The 22162-nt window shown below is 43.6% G+C and overlaps 1 protein-coding gene across 1 annotated transcript; it reads right to left on the bottom strand.

Annotated features, from left to right (window-relative positions):
* Window positions 1-4910: 4910 nt before the first annotated feature.
* On the bottom strand, window positions 4911-16970 carry INA (internexin neuronal intermediate filament protein alpha). Its single transcript, XM_004370098.1, has 3 exons — window positions 15859-16970; window positions 8242-8366; window positions 4911-6962 (listed from the first exon to the last, which is right to left on the bottom strand). Exons 1-3 carry the CDS (start codon window positions 16927-16929, stop codon window positions 6653-6655), a joined length of 1506 nt encoding a protein of 501 aa, XP_004370155.1. The 5' UTR covers window positions 16930-16970; the 3' UTR covers window positions 4911-6652.
* Window positions 16971-22162: the final 5192 nt, after the last annotated feature.

The raw sequence follows: 22162 nt of genomic DNA, 5'->3' as shown, positions 1-22162 counted from the left end.
GTTCTTATTGTGATACTGAAGATCAAAGACCACAGCCTTCAGTATGGATTACATCTCAACATAAAAAAAAAAAAAAAAAAATCCTCACAACTGGACCAATAAGCCACATCATGATAAACGGAGAAAAGACTGAAGTTGTCAAGGATTTCATTTTTCTTGGATCCACAATCAACACCCATGGAAGCAGCAGTCAGGAAATCCAATGACTACTTTGCTAAGTTAGCTCCTTTCTAATGAATAAGGGAGAACTTTAGAACTACAAAATTTCTATGTTGAACCATCCATTTATTTCCTTTTTTCTTTCTTACATATCTTATGTCTTTGCCTCCTTTTATCAATGACTGGGGTGGGGATACAGCTGATGATTAACATCTCAAGCTATGAAGTCAGACCTAGATTCTGCTTTCACCCTTAATCTAGTGTTGGCTCTGCTGCTTCTACTTTGAAAACTAGATTAGTCCACGGACAGACAGTTTTAATTGCCAGAAAGGCATTTATTTTGTTGAGCTGAAGTCTGGCTTAAGATAAATGATTGTCTAGCCCCAAAGGACATCAGGAATTCTATATGTCTTATATGAATCCTTATGCCAGGAAATCATGGGAGATGGAGATTACCCCTCTCATTTATTTATATTTATGCCATAGTAGATGAATCTGGAGTGAATTAAATTTGTTTTAACAAAACACTTCTAAGAATCTGCTGCTGACTATATTCCAAAACTCCAGCACTTATACAAATGATTTTGGTTACACTCTGCTGAGCATTTTATAACTTCTAAGAGCATGCAGGAGCCTGGTGGCATAGTGGTTAAGAGCTCAGCTGCTAACCTAAAGGTCAGCAGTTTGAATCCACCAGGTGCTCCTTGGAAACCCTATGGGGCAGTTCTACTCTGTTCTATAGGGTTGCTATGAGTCAGAATCGACTCGATGGCAACGGGTTTTGGGTTTTAAGAGAATGTGATTGTGAGTCCTGGTGGCGCAGTGGTTAAGTGCTTGGTAGTTAATCGAAAGGTCAGTGGTTTGAACCTACTAGCTCCTCCATGGGAGAAAGATGTGGCAGTCTGCTTCCATAAAGATTTACAGCCTTGGAAACTCTATGGGTCAGTTCTACTCTGTCCTATAGAGTCGCTATGAGTTGGAATTTAACTCGACAGCATGGTTTAAGAGCACGTGATGGAGCTAGAATGAAATATCTCAGACTTAGAACAGAGACCACTTGCCTCATCAGGGGAGACAGTGGCCATGTGGTGATCTACAGTTATTAATCAATGAGGAAGGAAACTAAGAGACCCCTCCAAGTCTCTTTATTTTCTTCCGTAGCCTGAGCTTGGTAGCCTAAGTTTTCTCTATTTTTTGTTTTATTCAGGATCACTGAGGCACTGCAGAAGCATAAATCTTTACATATCTGCAGTGTGACTCACTCTGTTTTATTATAATCCTGGTGTGTGTGTGTGTGTGTGTGTGTGCGTTTAAAGGGTTTTCAAGCAAGGATTGATAAATCCTAGCTTGTCCCCACCTCCACCTCATAAGCTTGTGAAATATCAGAGCATAAAACATGGGGTCAATCAAGTCATCTTCTAGGAAATCAATCGAGGAGGAGAGAAGCCCTTCGATCTGCATACTAATCATTTTCTTTATCCTTTAAGGACATGCAGCAGAGCATGGTAATGTAATTAAAACAGTCCTTTGTTTGGCTGGATTCAGGAGCACTCATTCCATTTGCAAATGGCCTATCCATTTGAGATATTTGAAAATAGCAAAATGTATGATGACATTAATCTAACCTGTACACTAAATCTGAAAATGCAGCAAAGCCAGTAGTGTATGTGCTATAAAGGAAAATAAAATTTCACATATGAGCTCTGTTTTAAGGGCCTAAGAGCTGTCTTAGTTATTTCCATTTTTAAATTACTGTGCTACCTTTCACGTACACTCATTTATTTGGTTCTAAGAAAATAAGCCTTCTTATGATTTAGATGTTTTTAAGGACCTAAGAGATTTTTTGATAATATAATAATAAAAGTAAAATCAATAATTGGATATCAGTGATGGGTGCTCATAAATAAGCAACATTTCCAGCTGTTTTTTCTTTCCAGAGATTTCTGGCTTTTTTCTCCACACCCTGTTTTGAAATCAATACCCTTATTAGATCTGGCTTATGTTGTCCTAATGGGGTTCCTTCTAACCGGGATGGACCCAGGCTGGTTGTACACAATGGCCTGAGCTGGACCAGAAGGTACAGTAGACTTCCATGATTATATTTTTCTGATAGTTCTATAAATTCCCTACCAATGGATTTTGAAATACATTTTAAAAACTGTTTCAAGTTTGCCCTTAGAACCATAAATGGTTCTCTGCTTGGGTTCATAGATAAGCTCTAGCAGCTTACCCCCAGGACTATTTGTAATTTGCTTTGTCTCTGGAGCTGAGATTTAGACCCTACCTTCCAGACAATTGCTGAAATCCTGCGCTCCTCCTTAGCCAGCTCAGTAAAATGAGTTTTAAGCATCCTGGGTTTATTACGCCTTAAGAAATTTTCCATTCTGTAATATTCCCTCATTTTCAGGCCCCTTGATGCTGAGCTACAGAATTCCTTTGCAAAATTATAAGAGAAACTCCTTCCCCTTTTGTAATAGAGAAATAACACCCCAATTCCACCTAATTTTAGCAGGAGCAGAGGTAACTCGTGGTTGGATGGGCACAGAGCCCAGTTTTAAGCTGCCTCCACCTCACTGCAATGCAGAAAGGCAGAAGGCGCAAGAAGTCTGCAGAGTTTAGCAGCTTGCCCATGGGACTTGGTAGTTTCTGGGGCACAAAAATCTTAAGTGAAACCTAGTGAAGAAGGGGTAAAAAAGAACACGAAAAGAAAAATTTCTTCTCCTGCAAGTGAGGGAACTTTCTTTTACACAGAGAGACAACATAGGGGAGAAAAGCAAGCACAATAGAATCAGATAGAAGACCAAGGTTCAAATCCCAGCTCTGTCACTTACAGTGTGACATCAGATAAGGGCTTAACCTTGTCATTCTGAGGCTCCACTTCCTCATATGAAAAAGGATATACAAATACTTCCCCCAGAGTGGTTGTGAAGTTCAAATGAGGTAATATGTTTATTGCCCAGTATAATGTCTGACACATAGTAATTAGGTATTGAATAAATTATAGCTATTGTTAATAAGTTTCAGGATGCAGAGGATCTCATTGTCTAATGAATCTGAAAGTCAAACTGCATATCATTAATATGCTATGCAGATGGACTTCCTCACAACATCAGAGGCTCATTTTGTTATCTGGTTTTGTTACAACACTTGGTGTTACTTGTTTCCCTTCCCTTCTCCTCTGAACATGTCTTCCATGTTACCTATTGTTCTGATTTTAATAATTTATCAATTCTGTAAGAAGCTTTTAATATCTTTCTTTTATAGATGATTTTATGGTAATTAGTGGTGACTCACTGCAAATAGGAGAAAGATACAAATTAGAGCCAGAGATCATATAAATGAATAAAAGAATTTTGGTTTTGCTTACAGAAGGACCCATAAACCAAACAGAATTCTTAGAAGCGGCAACCAATATCTGTATTGCAAACCCATGTATTGATGAAATGATTGTTCCTTAAGAAGTCCTAAAAGGACCTAGATTAATTCTTTTCGTTAGTGCAAGACTGACAGATTACTCTTGACCAGCAGTACTATCGATGTATCTTGAGTGTCATAGAAGTGCTCTTAGCCAGTTGAAATTGAAGAGAATAATATCCTGAAGGATTCAGCAAGCCCTAGTTTCAACCACCAGCAGCAGCTGTGAGTTGAATCCATATATCCCCTCACTTGTAGTCTCCATTCCGGAACCTGGCATGGCATTAGGGAATCTCAACTTGGTATCTGTCATGGATTATATCCCCCCAAAAATGTGTGTCAATTTGACTGGGCCATGATTCCCCGTATTGTGTGATTTTCCTATATGTTGTAAATCCTGCCTCTATGACGTTAATAAGGGAGGATGGGTGGCAGTTGTGTTAGTAAAGCAGGACTCAATCTACAAGATTGGATTGTGTCCTGAGGCAATCTCTTGAGATATAAAAGAGAGAAGCGAGCAGAGAGACAGGGGGACCTCATACCACCAAGAAAGTAGTGCCAGGAGCAGAGTGCGTCCTTTGAACCCAGGGTCCCTGCACGGAGAAGCTCCTAGTCCGGGAGAAGATTGATGAGAAGGCCGACAGAGAGAGAAAGCCTTCCCCTGGAGCTGATGCCCTCAATTTGGACTTTTAACCTAGTTTACTGTGAAGAAATAAACTTCTCTTTGTTAAAGCCGTCCACTTGTGGTATTTCTGTTACAGCAGCACTAGATGACCAAGACAGTATCCATGAACATCTGGATGCCAGATACTCCTATAAGTCCTTAAATCTGTCCAAAGCTTTGTATGTGTGTACTTTTCTGGGGAAAGGGTTCATAGCTCTCCAAAGGATCTGTAACCCAAAAAGTCTAAGAATCACTGCATTAGAGGAAAATTCCATTATTGCTGCCCATGTTCTACCTAAAATACCAGGGTTCTGCAGAGGTATATCCCATTTCCAAAGGAGGAAAATATCCTGATTTTGAAGGATTCTTATATAATGTGACTTCTGCCAGTTCATTCTCAAGAAATGTTTCTCAGTTAAGCTAATCAAGCCATTGTCCAGGCACATAATGCATTGTCTTTCATCATTTGATTCCCCCCTCCCTGTCAAGAAATTGTCCACTTAGTGCACTATGTGTTGCTGACAAGACTATCCGAAACAAGCTTTGGCTGAACAAATGTGGATATGCAGAGCAGAGAACGTATTATTTCTGAATTCTTTGGGGTGTAGTTGTCTCTCTGAACCAAAAACAGTGCCCGTCAGTTAAACAGCAGAAACCACAGAACACATATTACGTTGGTGGGATTCGTGTGACTTTTATTTCTTATTTTACTAATGCCTTACAGTATGAGTGAGGAGTAAAGACAGAGGTGGGGTAAGGGGGAAGAAGAAAAGTATCTTTCAAGTTCCTTGAATTATTGAGGCATGTGTTAGAATAAGTTCAGTAAAAGCATCCATCCTGATCACCCAAGAGCTCTCAGTGGAGATCTGTCTAACAGACACGGGAAACTCTTTAACTCTAGTGGAAGTGACTGCTGACAGAGAATAAATCCTGCACTGAATTTGGCACACATGAAGGACTGGACAATGCAGATGCTATACAGCTGGGCAGATGAGAAGGTGACTCTCCAGAAGCTACTTCCTAGCAAGTGAGTAGGGGCATGAGCACCCCTCCTCTGTTCTGAATGCCTCTTCCTCTCCAGCAAGGAAAGGAGACCCTGCCAATTGCGCAGCAATGTGGAAAGTGTTGTCGGAAAGACTTTTAGAAAAGAGAAAGATTTTTTATATCTGTTGGTGGTATTGCTTGACCAGAAATGGTTGTATATATATATATATGTATATATATTTTTACTTTTGGGCAGTAGCATTGCGTCCTGGTGACAAAATATCCTACACTTAAGCACTCTTAAAAGGCATAGGAGAGTGAAAACAAGGCCTCTTTAGGGCCTAGACTAGTGGGAAGAGGAAATATGGATTCTGTTTAAGGGTAAGAACATGGAACAGCTAATTCTATGTATCACCACAAATGAACTGACATAGACAGATAAATGAGACCTTGGCTTTTTTCATTCATAGAAATACTCACCGCTTCTAACTTACACTACTAAATCTAAGGTCAGCTTAATCACAGTTTGGGATAACTATTACTGTGCCTCTAAATTTAAGGTGAAAACTAAATTTTTAATAGTCATTTTTTTTCCCTAATTAAATGGATTTGAGTAAGTTCAAAGCCTACAATCTAAGGACTCCAGTATTTTATTTGTTTGGGGACAACCCTTAAAACTCATCACTGCCTTTTATTTTTTTTTAACCTACAGAATTAGAAGGATATGAAATGGCAGAGAGAAGTCATTACACGAGTCATAGAAATGGTCAACATGCATCTAATTTTACCCCTTGAGCAAGGAGTGCTCAAGGGGGTAAGCTCTTTTGAAAAGAATCTAAAGTGTTTAAAAGGGAAGAATACTACAATAGCTTTTCTTTTTTTTCTTCCACGGATGGAAGAAAAAGACTATGGAATTGAGGTGGCAGTGGAAAGGAAAATGTCTTTTAAGCAACACCTATCATTTGTGGAACAGTTCCATCAGAGTGGCGTTAGGTGTGAACCATAGGTTTCTCTTTGGCAGTGATCTTATGTTTTAGGTATCTAAAGTGAGATTATATAGCTGGGTAATGACTGGGTATAGTGAGTGATGTAGGTTTTAATTTCTATTCACAGCAAATGATGATGATCACAGATTTAGCACCTTAGTTTGTACTTCCTCTGCATCTGAATCATCTATTGCTATGAAGCCTGAGCTGTAGGTAAGAAGGCCGTATTCTTAGATAACTCTTCTGTGATTGTTCCAGGACTGTAGTTTGCTCCAATCTAAGGGGTGATTTTCTTATTAGAGAAAGTATTCAATACTAAGTATGAGACTGAAGTCTTGAAGACATTTTATAGTGGTGACAGGTGTTTTGGTTCAGGAACAGACTGTTTAACGAGTCAAATGCATATTATTCCCTCTAAAGCATTAACTTTTTTTAAGCAACTGAATTATATTTTTTGGCTTGAAATGGTGCTTTCTTCTATATTTGATTTCTCGGTTTTCTTAGTAGATATTACTGTCTCCTCCAATATTTCTTCAAAACTTTCCCCTATCTGGGAGGTTTTCTTAGAAGCTACCTTGGAAGCCTCCTCTTCCTCCTCCTCTTTCTTAAGTGACAGCCCAGTGGATGAGACTTTGGAGGTTGTAGAACTGAAGATTCTAGATGGGAGCAGATAACTTGGATTGGGAAGTGGATTCAGCCCTGAAATGCTTAATCCACTGGTGCTAAAACGGGTCTCTTCACCTTCCAGCAGTTTCCTGTAAATTCCAGAGAGAAAAAAATCTCAGGAAGTCAACTTGCCACTTTTTTTTAAGGACATACCCCTCTAGTCCCTATTCATTTTAGAGACTGAGACCAAAAAATATTGAATTCCAAGGCTCAAAGAGTTGTCATGTATACACATACACATGTACCCATACATGTACAAACACACACACACACACACACACACACACACACACACACACACACACACACACCACGCTCGGCACCATCTGTGTTTAAATCATTGTCAAAGGGAAACACCTACAACTCCCCTTGGCCACATCACACCCATATTTGACACTTAGCGTCTCTGAAGCTCTAGGGAGAAGTAATTTTGCTAATTAACACCTTAAATGCAACAGGGATAAGGAGGTGAGAAGTCCACAAAGGAAGAAGGAACTGCATCATTTTTCTTGAACTTGAGATTGGTACTTTTTCAATGTATAGCCGAACAAAAGGAAGGAACCAACAATAACAAATAACCAGTAAATGCAACTGTTACAGACAGGAGATTTTTTTCTCAGCCTGGCCTAAACAGTACTATAAAAGAATAGCCCCAGTACCTTGTTTCTTATAACTCCAATAACTTTCATCATTTTTTTTTTTTATCAGAAACTCAAGACACTATCAAAAACTCCTGGAACTCTGAAGTAGTATACATAGTATAAAGAAAAAAAAAAGGGGGGGTGGGGTGGCTCAGATAGATCTAGGGTTGAATCTGAGCTCTGCCATTTACCCAGTGCTGTGACTCTGGACAAGTTACACAATCTGTGGTTCAGTTTCCTCATCTGCAAAATGGGAACATTAAAGCTGATACCTAGAAAATGTATGTGAAGTATCTAATATATGTGCCTGGCACACAGTAGTCATTCAAAACATAGCTGCTGTTATTACCTTTTTTTTAGGTAAATGTTCACTGAATATTGATTGCCTTCGTAGAAGTCCAGTGGGATGCTTCACTCGTTAGAACTTTCTAGTTGTATAAGCCGTATTTTTCAAGGTAGTCTGATAGGTTTTATTTCAGCCTCTGAGTACTCATATTACTCCCTTAAATCCTTGACAGGGGTACACAGAATACTCCAAGACTAGTAAGGTGAAGCTGGGATATATCCAAGTACTTGGACAGAGGGGTCAGCTCACCTGGAATATACCAGTTATATCCATCCTCATCCCCCCTCATCCTTCAGAAACCAGAGGAACCAGAACCACTCCTTTGGGTAGCATTGCCCCAGGTGACTGGATCTGCTTAGGTGAGCATGCCCTTTTAATTACCTGTACGCTGCTATCTCAATGTCAAGAGCCATTTTGACATTGAGCAAGTCTTGATATTCCCGCAGGTGGCGAGCCATCTCACTCTTGGTGTTCCTCAGATCATTCTCCAGCTGCCCAATGCTATCCTGGAAACAGACATATCCAAAATATTTAGGCCAAACTGGCTGAGATTCATCAAAATTTCCCCAAGGCAAGGGTTTTCGATTCTGACTATACACAGGAACTTATAAAATACTGACACCCATGCCTGTCCCCCACCCCAGATTCTGATTCATTTGTTCCAGAGTGTGGTCCCAGCATCTTCATTTTTTCATAAAGGTCCTCAGGAGATTCTGATGCAGGGTGAGGGTTGGGAAGCACAGGACACATGTTCTCAACTGAACACTATGGAAATTTTTTTTTTTTTTCTTTAACTTACCATCCCTCCCTGCTTGTTGTATTGCTACTAAATAACTCAGTCATTATATGTCCTTTCCAAAACCCAGAGCCTTAGTTTAGGTGCTTATGGTCAGGAAATTCTAGCCGTGGAAAGCAGAGAAAGGACAGCAAGCCTTCTCTGCCTCCATTCCATGCCTTCGTTCATTTTGATGGTTTTGCAGCCTTTCCTGAAGTCTGCTGCTCAATGACTTTACTGTTACAATTACTTTACATAAGGAGGAAGCAGAAATATTCAACAGAATTTTTTTTTTTAATCCAAAGGACAGACTGAAATTAACTGAAAAAAGAAACTAGATTCATGTAAGACTTGCTCCAAGTTCTTCCAGGTGCAAAACCTGGCATGGAAAAAAAATAGCTTTACGTTTGTGACTCTTGAACAGCCAGAAGGATACTTTAAAAACAAAGCAGATCCTCTTGCACCTGCTTAAAACCTTCTGACAGCTTTGGAATAAAATCCAAACTCCTCAGCATGACCTGTACTCTTTTCCTTGCTCAATGTGCTTCAACCACCCTGACCTTTTTTGCTCCTTAAACATACAGAGTTCAGTGCCGCCCCAGGCCCTCTGGGATTGCTATTTTCTCTGCCAGGAATGCTCGGTAAGGGTCTTTACATGGCTGACTCCTTGTCATGTAAGACTCAGTTTAAATGTCCTCTCCTCACCTCAGGCAGATCTTCCTTGGCATCCAATTTAAGATCCTTCCCCCTCAACCTATCCAGCAGATTATTTTGCCTCAAGCCAGGGCAGCTGCTAGCCCATGCAAGACCTTGTGCCAGTTAGAAAAAGGCATGCCCACAGGGATGACAAATTAGAAGAAAGCACCCACTGGAAAGTGGCCACTTTGCTTTTAGCTTTTATCACTATCTGAAACTATCTTCTTTATTTATTTCTAGTTTATCTTCTGCTGCCTTCCTCTATAACGGAGTTTCTTAATCTCAGCACTATTCTTTGTTGTGAGCAGCTGTCCTGTGCATTGTAGGATGTTTAGCAGCATCCCTGGTCTCCATCTACTAGATACTATAGCAACCCCCTCCCTCTAGTTGTGATTACCACAAATGTCTCCAAAAAATAAAAAATCAAACTAGTTGCCATCAAGTCAATTCTGACTCATAGCGACCCTATGGGACAGAAGAACGGCCCCATCAGGTTTCCAAAGAGCAGCTGGTAGATTCATACTGCTGACCTTTTGGTTAGCAGTCGAGCTCTTAACCACTGTGCCACCAGGGCTCCACAAATGTCTCTATACATTGTTAAAGGTCCCCTAGGGGGCAAAATCACTCCTGGTTGAGAACCACTACTCTAGAATATAATTAACATGGAAGCAGGGACCCTTTCTGTCTAGTTCATCTCTGGGAGCTCAGGACCTAGCACAATGCACACGGTAGGTGCTCAATGAATAGTTATTGAAGGAATGAATGATGCTACATAAGCACTTCTTCTTTTTATGACCTGAAAAGCTATGAGCAAATAACTCACATAATTCAACTGCGTATTTGCAGAGATGGACAGCACAGTGACTGAGAAATTTTCATGAAACAGTGATAATATATCAGAAACCTCAAGAAAGTAAGTGCTCCTTTGTAACTCCCCTTATGCGGACCTAAATTCAGTGATGGTGAAAGGCAGGGCTGACACATCAGGGGGTGCAAGCTTCCAAATCAAGAGAACCTGCAGAAAGAATTAAAATTCACACCACCTACCTGTTCTATGAATATTGACAGGAATACTGCAACGGAGAAATTCAACTGACTGATGGGTAGAGAGCAAGGGATGACAGGAGGTGGTGAAAATATGATACAGCAATGGAAATATCCCAGCATGTGTTAAAAGATCATAAGGGCTTAAAAGGATTTTCACCAAGAAATTTTAGTTGATGGTTGCTACAAACAAGTCTGCTATTTTTGGATTAGGGTTAAGGCAATAATACTACTGTGGTAACTGGGAAAGGAGTCAAGGGTGAATGGAAAAGGAGAAAGGAGGAAATATTATCATTATGCAAAGCTGCAGGAAAAATGGTATATGAGAATAAGAGAAGGATTTCACCAGGATCTTGGGTTGCATTTCTTGCTCTGCCACAATCATTCAAAATACCTCAGTCAGTTTCGTAAATTTTAGCTTCTTTAAACCTTCTATTTCTGCATATGGAAAATGATAAATGTTTATTCTTTTCTAAGGTGTTCTGAGATCCTCAAATTTGGATTCCAATTTAATGAACATTACATTATCAAACGATAAGTCCATTAACTGTTAAATTAGATAACAGGGATTAGAACAGCACTTTGCACATAAGAAGTGCTCAATAAATGTTAGTGATTTTTATTATTGTTAATATCATACCACGTGACTTTCTATCCTTTTAATGATATGGACAGACTAATCAGAAGCCATCTGTACACCCACTTGGAGAACTAAGAAGCAACGTATAACAAAAACTTTTAATATTGGATCCTGTTGCCATCGAGTCCATTCTGACTCACAGTGACCCTACAGGACAGAGTTGAACTGCCCCATTACAAGGCTGTAATCTTTATGGGAGCAGAGTGCCACATCTTTCTCCCTGGGAGCAGCTGGTGGGTTCAAACTGAACTTTTGGTTAGCAGTCAAGTGCTTAACCACTGTACACCAGGACTCCTTTAATATTGGATAGTTGGAAGTATATCCCTTAAAGCACACTTTAAAAAAATTACAATTTTGAACAAAAAGAAACCTTTCTAAATTGGTGTGTACAACATTAAACACAATGAAACCTTTCTTAGCAATTAAAGGTCATGATAGATGATCAATTATTTTTCTATAATTCAATGATTCTTTTATGTCAACCAAGGTGTACTGAGCTGTTTACTTCTACCCTAAATGGCCCCAAAGAGCAGTATCTGAGTTAGCATTTGCTGCTTAGTGGTTTTCTTTGTCCTGAAAGGTGAACTGACCTGTTGTTACTCATTCCTGACAATGCCTGACTCTAGTGGGCCCTCTTGCCTTCTATCTTGTGGCAGGCTCGAAAACCAAATTACAAAGCATTTTAGAACCATGTAACATAAGAACGCTCTTATTGGAGCCCTGGTGGTGCAGTGGTTAAGAGCTCAGCTACTAACCAAAAAGTTGGCTGTTCGAATCCACCAGCCACTCCTTGGAAACCCTATGGGGCAGTTCTGCTCTGTCCTATAGGGTCGCTATGAGTCAGAATCGACTCGACAGCAGCAGGTTTTGGTTTGGTTTTTGGTAACACAAGAATGAATAGGCTAGGCATCACAGGGGCCAACTTTCAAGTATGTGATTTAGAGACAGATGTTCTATCTCATTAGCAGGTTAATTAGGTCCTTTTTCAAAAATTACTTTTGCTTCAGTGCTGTTTCCTTACTACAAGGTTGTTGAGTAGCTGAGTTCTAGATAGATGATATTTTCTTGCTTTCATGTTACACATTTCACATGTCTATTTATGGATCAGAGCAGACAAAAAGCATGACTTTGCTCCTTTCAGAAGGAATTGTACTGCCTGCTGACCACTGCTCTTTTAAGTCTCCTCTCTGTTTGCTCTCTCCTCCCTGTACCAGGCGTTGTCTTGTATTGCCCTTCAAAAGCCCTGCCAAAGATGGCCTCCAGCTTGAAATGTGAGCAGAGCGCTGCAGTCTGCTCCCTCCCCCAACCACGCAGCAGCTGCTGGCTTAGCCTGAGGGAATAGGTAGGAGGCACTCCCAGCTCCAGCTGGGGTCTCTCCTGGAGCAGCTAAGACAAGTGCTGAGAGTCTTCCCCAAGAGCTGGAAGAATGCTGTCTGGGAGGAAGAGAAAGAACAGGCCATGCTAGCATCTGTAGTGCAGAAAATCAGGATACACAGTGCAGTGGATTTCATCAGTTTTAGGGGGCCCTCAGCCAGGCAAGCAGTAGCACAGCATAGTCTGATTGGAAGAGAACATCCAGAACAATGAACTTAGGTGGGGAGAGATGATTTTTATATGTGGTCCACCTGAGGTTACGATGCATGCTTTATTCGCGCTCCTGTCTTTGTCCCCATCTTTGTTTCCCGCTCCCCACCACCACACTTTAAAAATTTTGCATTGTATAATCCCGGACAGCTGCTTTACACTAGAAAATGTGATTTAGGTCACTGCGTCCCCCAAATCAGTCTGAGGACCCACAGGATGCAGCACTTTTATTGAAAATGCATATTCTTGAGTCCCATCTGTGAATACCTGAATCCACATTTTTGGGAGTGGGCTGAGAATCTTTTATATTTTTAAGCCCCAAGTGATCCTGATGTGCCACTGGGTTTAGGAACTACTAGTTTAATTTTATTTCTGTAAAGGTGCTATCATGGTAGCCCAGGTGATAGTAATCCAGCGAGGGTAGAGGGGGTAGGGAGACAAAAAAAGAAAAAAAAAAACCCAGATGGAAGAGTTAAACAAAAAACCAAACATAGCTTTTTTCTTGAATTCTAATTTCAAAAATGGATCTATCAAGCAATAGATTTATATGCAGCCACTGCCACCCCCAGTCCCCACAGGGCAAGACCCCTCCTGCTATTTAATTAGGTTGTACTCCAATATCATACTGGAAAGAAGAGGCCAGACTTGGCTCATCTCCCTGGAGAGCATTAACCAACAAAGATCTTGACTGCTCAGCAAGGTCTTTCAAGACAAGCTTCAGCTTTCCAAGACCAACCACAGTACAGGGCTGTGCCCTGAGTACCCTCCAAAACCATTCTTAGACATCTTTGGCAGAGCTGGGGCTCTAATGGCAGTGAAGCTGCCTTGCAGGAACCTGAACCATCCTGGGTCAGAAACGGAAAAGCCTTCAGCTAAAGGGGATGGGTACATTTGGCTTTTGAAGACAATAACCTCTTTATGATCTCTCCTCTTGCCTGACTTGAACTCTCTCATACACCATTGTGTATTTATTATGTCAGCTTGAATCATTCTTTACTCTTTCAAAACTGTAATAAGCTTCCTGTCCTCAAACAGGCTGTCTGTTCTCTAGGGCAGGGAAAATAAGACTTTAACAGGGCCTTCTTTTGCCTCTTAGAAGGTGGGAAGCTTGCAAAGTATAATGGGCCTCCCAGTAATCTCTGAAGCAGAAGAAAGAGAACAGCCTACCAGTACTGCAGTGAAAGGGGTGGGGTGGGGTGGGGTGAGAGGGCAAGAAGACAATGGCTGACTCTCACCATGGAGAGGAAGGCTTTTTACCTTGGTCTACACTGCTAAAATTGGTAGCGAGAACAACCGGAGGACACCCCTGTGTCTTCAGGCCTTCAGGATCACAGGCGAGGTTGTGAGTCCCACCTAAGCCTTAGGTTCCAAGGGGTAGGAAATAGCTCTCTGTTGTCTGACCTCCTCTTCCACTCCCACCAGCAGGTCCACTGAACCTCTGAAGGCTAAAGCTGATGGGGGCAGCACTGCAGAGCTGCACATGCCGCAGTTTCTGTTTTGTTGTTTCCTGTAGACCATATCTGCATGGCTCTATTGTCTAACCCTAGGAAGCCTTTTAAAACAAACAAGCCAGACAACACAATCACCACCTTCTAGAATGAAGGGCTATAATAAGCAAACAGAGGACACGGCAAAGTCTAATTCAGATGGCAGATGTGGGTAAGTTACCCTTTTTGTAGAAATACTGGACTAGCCCTCCAGATGACTATCTAGCTTATCCTTTGAGGCTTCCAGAAGAAAACATGAAGCCTCAATTAACCAAATGTGATTCATTTGGCACTAAAATAGTACTCTTTGAGATTCCATTCCTTTGTTAGCTCTATTAATGTACGCAAACTCTATTAATTTAATCAAATGTAAACTTTGATCCTGGCTACGGTGAGCTATTACAAGTTTCTGAATTATTGGCATTCTAGCCAATGGAATTTTCATTATACCTTGAAGCTGAACTATACTATTTCGATTATTTTCTACACTTTTCATTCACCCTGTCTCCTGCCTCTGTGACCTTACCTTTGTGATCATAAGCCTGAATGTCCTACAGTAAAACTGAAGATGCAGTGGCCTTTGTTGGGAGAGAAAAGGAGGAAAGAGCCAATCAATACCTTCACAGGAACTCAGAAGGCAGGCAAAGATGGGAAAAATAAGTGCCTGTAACAAAGAGAGACTCTATCTCTGTGATTAATCACATGCACTTAAGATGGAAAAATGTTTAGGAAATAGGCATTTTCAAGTGGGATCTCACAGCTGCTGAGCAGATTAAGTTGTTTTTGTTAAGCACTAAGCCATCCATGAAAGTGAAAATTGACACTGTCCAGGAGGTGACCTTTGATTGCAGGTAGCCAAGACTGATGTGTTAGTATTGCAGCAGGAAAAAAAAAAATCAAAGAAGTTAATTGCCTAGAGAGTCATAACTGGGACATGAGACTGGAGAAAGAAAGAAAGAGAGGAAAAAAGAGAAGGAGAGGGAGGGGGAGAGAGAGGAAGAGAGAGAGTTTCTGAGATGGAAAGACCTGAAGGTGGTTCATTTCACGATCAGCACCGTGGACAGCGCCGCAACCAACCTAACGGGTCTAAAGCTTCATTTTGAAAAAAAGGTCCACAAGGGAGCCTCATGTGTGGGTAGTAGAATAGGGCGGGTGTTACTAGCCCCACAACCTAGGTGGTGGCTCCCAATCTCTACTCCTTTGAAGGCAAAAGTCAAGAAAATGGGTTAGGATCTTTCCCAGTTCAGTAAAGCAGTCTTCCTCCAACTCTGGGGCCCAACATGCTCCCTGAATATCAATTCCAGGGCCTACTCAAAGCCTTTCAAAGTCAACAAAGAAGCCAGACAACCCAGACACCACCGCTGACCAAGGAGAAGCTGTAATCCTCCTCGGGTGGGTTCACTTCCAACTTTGAGTGGGGGACTGTTCCCCAGGTCGCCAGTGTGTGTACGTCCACTTGCTGCCAGGGAGGCATGAGTTAATTTTCATACAATAATATTGTATGATTCTGAAAAACAGGGCTTAGGGCTTTTTTTATTAGAAGAGCTGAGTCAGGGACGTGAGGGGCAGGGGAAGAGGGCTTCCAGGCCCCCAAATTAACTGTGGAGGCTCCAGGGCTTTTTGTTTGCCAACACCTCCGTCAGGGCTCCTCTCCTTTCTCTCCTTCCCTCCTCTCCCCTCCCCTTGGTTCCTAGGGCCAGAATTTGCGGGGAGCGTGGGTAGGCGCGAGAAGGGATAGGGGGCCCTTCCCTTTGCAGCGCTGCAGCCCTTACCTGGTAGCCGGCCACCTCAGCGCTGTGCCGCTCCTCCAGCTCCAGGATCTGCCTCTCCAAGGACTCGTTGGCCCCGCGCAGCCCCTCAATCTCGATGGTGCGTGCCTGCAGCTGGCGACGGTACTCGTGGATCTCCTCGCGGCTGGCCCGGATGGCCTCAGTGCTGCGTGCCGCCTGCTCGTTCAGGTTGGCGAACTTGGACTTGTACCATTCCTCGGCGGACTGAAGGTTCTTGGCGGCCAGGGACTCATACTGGGCGCGGATCTCCCTCAGTGCCGAACTCAGGTCTGGCTTAGCCACAGCCACGTCCACCTCGGCTGCGGCCTGAGATGACGCCTGCAGCGTGGCCAGCAGCTCGGCCACCTCCTCGTCGTGCACCTGACGCACGAAGGCCAGCTCGTCCAGCAGCGACTCCACCTTCTTCTCCAGGTCCAGGCGGGCCAGCGTGGCGCCGTCCACGTCGCGCTGCTGCGCCTTCAGGGCGCGCTCGGCGCCTTCGCGCCCGCGGCTCTCTTCCTCGCAGCGCGCCCGCAACCGCTGCACCTCCTCGGCCAGCCCGTCGCGCTCCAGAAGGGCCTGCGCGCGCGCTGAGCTCGCCTCCTCCAGTTGCGCACGCAGATCGCGCAGCTCGCGCTGGAAGAGCTCGCCGACGCGCGACGGCTCGGCTTGGCGCTGCCGCAGCGCGGACAGCTCGGCCTCGAGCGCGCGGTTCTGTGTTTCCAGCTGGTGCACCTTCTCGATGAACATGGCGAAGCGGTCGTTGAGGCCCTGCAGCTGCTCCTTCTCGTTGGTGCGGATGATCTTGTACTCGTTGGTGCGCGCAGCCGCCTGACTCAGGTCCAGCCCGTCGGACGCCGGCGGCCGGCGGTAGGCCAGGCCCAGGCCGAGCGAGGAGGCCGAGGAGCAGGCAGCCGAGGAGGCCACACTGCAGCGGGACAGCGACTGCGAGCGGAAGCTGCCTGCACCGCCCGCCCCGGAGAGGCGCGCGGACAAGCGAGAGCCGTCCCCGAACACCTTGCGGTAGGAGGAGGAGGAGGAGGCGCACAGGTAGTGCTCCGAGCCGAAGCTCATGGTGCCGGGACCAGAGCCGGGCGTGCGGCAGAAGCTGGAACTACAGACGAAAGGCGAGGTGCGTCAGGCAGGACGACCCGGGCGGTGTGCGCAGGGCTTTTAAGGCGCCGGGGGCCCGGGCGCGGCGTTGGGGGCGGAGCTCGTGCTCCGCGTCTGGTCGAGGGAAGGAGGCGGGGGGGGCACTTAGGAGAGGGGGCGGGGAAGCGCAATGGCTACCGCAGCTGCGCGCGCGATGGACCTGGGGCGTGTGGACAGGGCTGTCTGCGTAGGGACTACCCCGTCCCCAGCGCCTGTTCCCAAGAATCGACTGCTTTGGAAGCTAGTTGAACGGAGGGGTGCCTAACGACTGGGGTTTCCCATCCGTAAACCACACAGCTACGTCGCGCCCCTTGACCCTGTGCTCGCTTCCCCCTTTCGTCCACGAGGAGTTTATGGTTTTCAAGAAGGTGGCCTGCACGCCCATCTCTACCCAGGAGTATGGGTGAGGCCTTGTGTTTTTCAGTCAGACTAGGGACTCTCAGGGCGGGGCTTTGTCCTCACCCTCAGCCAGCTCAGGGCCTCCAGGGGGAGAGTGGGTCAGCGTCAGAGACCATCACTCCAACTGTTCCTCTGCAGGTCTCGGGGGGAGTACCCCGGGCGGGAGGCCACATGGAAGTCTGCGACGCCCTGCGTAGGAACGGGAGGTCGGTAAAGAACCGAGAGGTCAGTAAAGCACGTGGGTTGCGCCGGAAAGTGGAAAGAAGGGGCGGTGGAAAGGAAAAGGAGCAGGACTGGGAACAGAAGCGCTGGGAATTAATGCGGCTCCCTGCTAACAAAGCGAAGCACAACGCGGACTAGGGCCACAAACTGGTGGTGAGGTATTGCAGCCGTTTGTGTTTTAAACATTTTGCTTTGAAATATTTCAAAGTGAACATTTTTAAACGTAGAGGTTTCATCTAAGAAGAAACTGGATTTCTGTCTTCTTCTAAAAATGGAAAGAGCTAGGATGGCCACATCGGGCAGAGCTGAGTTGCCTCGACATTTCTATAAGAGAAGTGTGCTCTCAAGTTGACCATAGTCCCCACCACGCTCCACTGATCCCACCCACCATCTTAATTCTGGCCCTGTAGGTATTTGACATTTCAGTCTGCATATGTCCTGCAGGAAAGACCCTCCTCTGGCCTGGGAGAGCCTCATTCCTGTGATGATTCCCTTTTTGGAAAAGAGGTCCCTGCAAACAGATTAAACTGTAGGAGTGGGGAAGGGCCCTGGTGACTGAGCGCCCTTTATTTACTATGGTGGGGGAAATCAAAGAATGGGGTCTGGAAAGATGAAGGCTAGGGGCGTCAGTGTGGAGTTTATACTGTGTATTCACCTTCTAGCCTGTAATATCCCTCAGAATGTGGCTACGACTTTGGATAGGGAGTAGGAAGATCTTTTCAATAGACCCCAGAATTTCAGACTGACAGCCGTTCTTAATTATGGAATGTCAAGGATATAGTTCCAGGATAACTCTAAGGAAGCTTTTTTTCACTGCATGGGGGTAAATGCTGTCTGAGACATGGCATGACAAGGAAGGGCGAAAGGGAGCCCTATGGGACTTTGGAGCACGTCCCTTGCCCTTGTACTTGATGTCATGGAAGATGGCTAGGCCCTGCCACAGCCTGTCCCTCTGATTCCTCATCAGAGACCAACACCTGAGCTGGAGGGACTCAATTCTGAGGTCTTTGGGCTCAGAAAGACCTGGTGATGTGGAGGATGGAAGAGTTCTAACACTACTGAATAACTACTCTCTCCCGGCCAGTGTGCCCGCTATTTTGCATAGGCTTACCTCCTTCCAGCCACTCTTCAAAGGTGGCCCTTATGCCCATCTGTCTTAATTATCTAGTACTGCTATGACAGAAATACTGCAAGTGATGGCTTTAACGAACAGAAATTTATTCTCCCACAGTCTAGGAGGCTAGAAGCCCGATTTCAGGGTGCCAGCTACAGGGGAAGGCTTTCTCTTTCTGTTGGCTCTGGGGAAGGGTCATGTAATCAATCTTCCCTGGTCGAGGAGCTTCTCAGTGCAGGAACTCTGGGTCCAAAGGATGCACTATGTTCCCAGTGCTTCTTTTTTGGTGGTATGAGGTCCCCATGTCTCTCTGCTCACTTCTCTTTTATATCTCAAAAGAGATTGACTCAAGACACAATCCAATCTTGTAGATTGAGTCCTGCCTCATTAACATAACTGCTGCTAATCCCATTTCATCAACATCGTAGAGACAGGATTTACAACATGCAGGAAAATCACATCAGATGGCAAAATGGTGGACAATCACACAATACTGGGAATCATGGACTAGCCAAGTTGGCACACATTTTTGGAGGACATAATTCAATCCATAACACCATCTTACAGATAAGAAACTGAGGCTTAGATGCAGTACTCTCCACAAGGTCACTAGCAAGTAAAGACCAGAGCCAAAATATACATTCTGTCCACTCACTACATAATTCCCTTTTTTAAAGCAATGAGACTCGTGAAGTCTCACTAATTTCCATGCAACCAGAGTAGGGCCAAGTGGGCTTCAGAATCGTTTTGGCCAATAACAAGGTAGCAGGCAGATTTGTAATTGAAAGAACATTGGACTCAGAGTCAGAGGTGATGGGTTTGAGTTACAGTTTCTGCCACTTACTAAGCATGTGGGGATAAAATACCTCCCTCCCTGGGGTCATGAAAGATTGAGCTGATGCACGTAAAGGTGCTTTGTAAGCTATTCCATTATAAGGGGTTATTATCATCATTATTCTCTTTCAGATAAAAGGACACTGATTCGGATCCACCAGCAACAGGATACGAGCTGGGTTTCGAGTTGGGATTGCAGGGAACTGTCCACCACATCCTTGCCCAGGCCTCTAAGCTACCCCTTGGGAGAGAACACAGCCAACCTTAATTATTTGTGGTACCAGGGACCAGCATGAGGGTGGCTAAGTAGATAATTAGATTTTACTTCTGGGCTATGGTTCCAATCTCATTTAAGTTCCCAGGTAATTCTAATGCAGAACTGAAATAACCACAGATAATTAGAAGATTTTACTTCTGGGCTGTAGTTCCAACCTCATTTTAACCATGTTATTCAGAATTACTAAAAATCAGTAAAGTGTCCTGGTTGGAGTTTCACCTTTTTTTCTCTTTCCATCCTCCAGAAGAAGCAGTAACCCAAAGGCAAAACACATAGAGCAAAAGAAAGTGAGGTAAAAGACCCGAATAATCCAACAAAGGGATAATGGACTTGGGAATTCTAGAACGGGTTGTTTTGCACTTTATGAACTACTTACTGAGATTCCAAACTGAGCTTCCCCTGTGAGACTTATATCTGCCCTTTCTTGGTACCCCATCTCACAGGCCCAGATGTTTGGCTTTAATCATTTTAGCACAAGGCTATCCCACGAAAGAATGAGCTTGGCTGAGCCTCAATCCATAACTCCTTCCAGCTGGCTGGGTTTCCTGAGGGTATCCCCTGCTGTATGCCAGGGCTGTGTCTTCATCTTCCTCTAATGCGAGACTTGGGTACCGCAGACACATTGGTCATATGTCCCCAGCTCTCCCTCATGCCACATCCTCTGTAGCCTCTCTGCAGCATCTGGCAGTACTGACCACTCTCCTTGGTTTCAAGGACTCAGTTCTTAGTCTTCTGTTCCTCTCTCATAAACTCTCTTTATTTAAATATTAGGTCTCCCAGAGCCAGGGTAGTTTGTGGTAAAACTCTTTCCCTGAGAAATCGAGTTTGGCATCATGATTCTTCCTAGCCATGTAACCTTGAACAAATCACTTTTATTTGCTGAGCATTAGTTTCTTCATCTGTAAAACTGAAATAAAACCACCCTATCTTACTGGTTCCCAAATTATAATTACCTGGGAATTTAAACAATTCAGATTCCCAGTCCTTACCCCAGACCCACTGAGTCTAGGTTTGAGAACCCTTGACCTATCTCTCAGGAGATTACTTTGAGGATTAAATGAGATAATGTATATGTACTGGTGTTCCACACCTCACAAACCCAAATGTCATGTACTTCAACAGGTAAATAGTTAAATTAACTGTGATACAGCTTTACAATGGAATACTACTCAGAATTAAAAAGAATGGACTATTGATACACACAACAACTTGGATAAATCTCGAGGGAATCATGCTGAGTAAAAAAAGTTAATCTCAAAAGATTACATATTTTATGTGATTCTGTATATATAGCATTCTTGAAGTGACAAAATTATAGTGATAGAGAACGGATCAGTGGTTGACAGGGGTTAGTGTTGGGGGAGGATGTGACTACGAAGGGGTAACCTGAGGGAGTTTTTCTGTGGTGATGAAACAGTTCCGTTACTCAAACCTATACGCTTGTTAAAAATGTGTAGAATTATACACTGAGAGACAGAGACGGGAGAATGTAAAAACTAGCGAAATCTGAATAACTTATGTAGTTGAATTAATAGTGTACCAGTGTCAATTTCCGGGTTTTGATAATGTAAGATGCTATCATAGGGGGAAGCTGGGTAAATGGTTCATGGGAGCACTGTACTGTTTTTGCGTGTCTTAAACTATTTCAAAGTAAGACATGCATAATAATAGTTAAATGTTCTTAGGAGATATGTGAGAAGGAGGAGATAAAGCAAGTGTGGCAAAAATCTAGGTGAAGGGTATACAGATGTTTATTGTATTAACTACGGCTTTTCTCTAGATTTGAATTTTTCAAAATAAGTTAGGAAATTTTATTAACAGATAATTTATCTGTTAATAGTAATCTGTCTATTTATTATCATTTGTAGATAGATGATAGATGATGGATAGGTGGATGGATAGATAGGTAGATAGGGCAAGAAAAGTATTAGCCAAATCTGGGGTTGAACTAGAGACCTTCAATCTAACATTCTCCCAACTTTGGCTGATTGTAAAGTCCTCTCCCTTTTCCTACCCACCCAGCAATAGGAATATTCTGCTTGTTCTGCAGTAACAAAAAAAGATCAGGATTCACACTCTGTTGGGAGTATTTTAAATACTACCCTGAGTCCTTGGTGTTGCCCTAGTCATTTAACAAACATTTACTGAGCCCTGGCTTTATGCCAGCTGCTGGAGTACAGAGAAGAATATGGCTAGAAGTGATGAAAAGTCACTTTTCTCAGATTAATCTAAAATTTTTTATAGATAGAATCACATTATATGCATTATTGTAGTCAATGGATCACTTTTTTTTGTTGTTTATTTATTTA

Source organism: Trichechus manatus, unplaced genomic scaffold (genome assembly GCF_000243295.1).
Source record: "Trichechus manatus latirostris isolate Lorelei unplaced genomic scaffold, TriManLat1.0 scaffold00007, whole genome shotgun sequence".
In the NCBI taxonomy this organism is placed as follows: Eukaryota; Metazoa; Chordata; class Mammalia; order Sirenia; family Trichechidae; genus Trichechus; species Trichechus manatus.
This window is presented reverse-complemented; position numbering and strand designations above follow the sequence as displayed.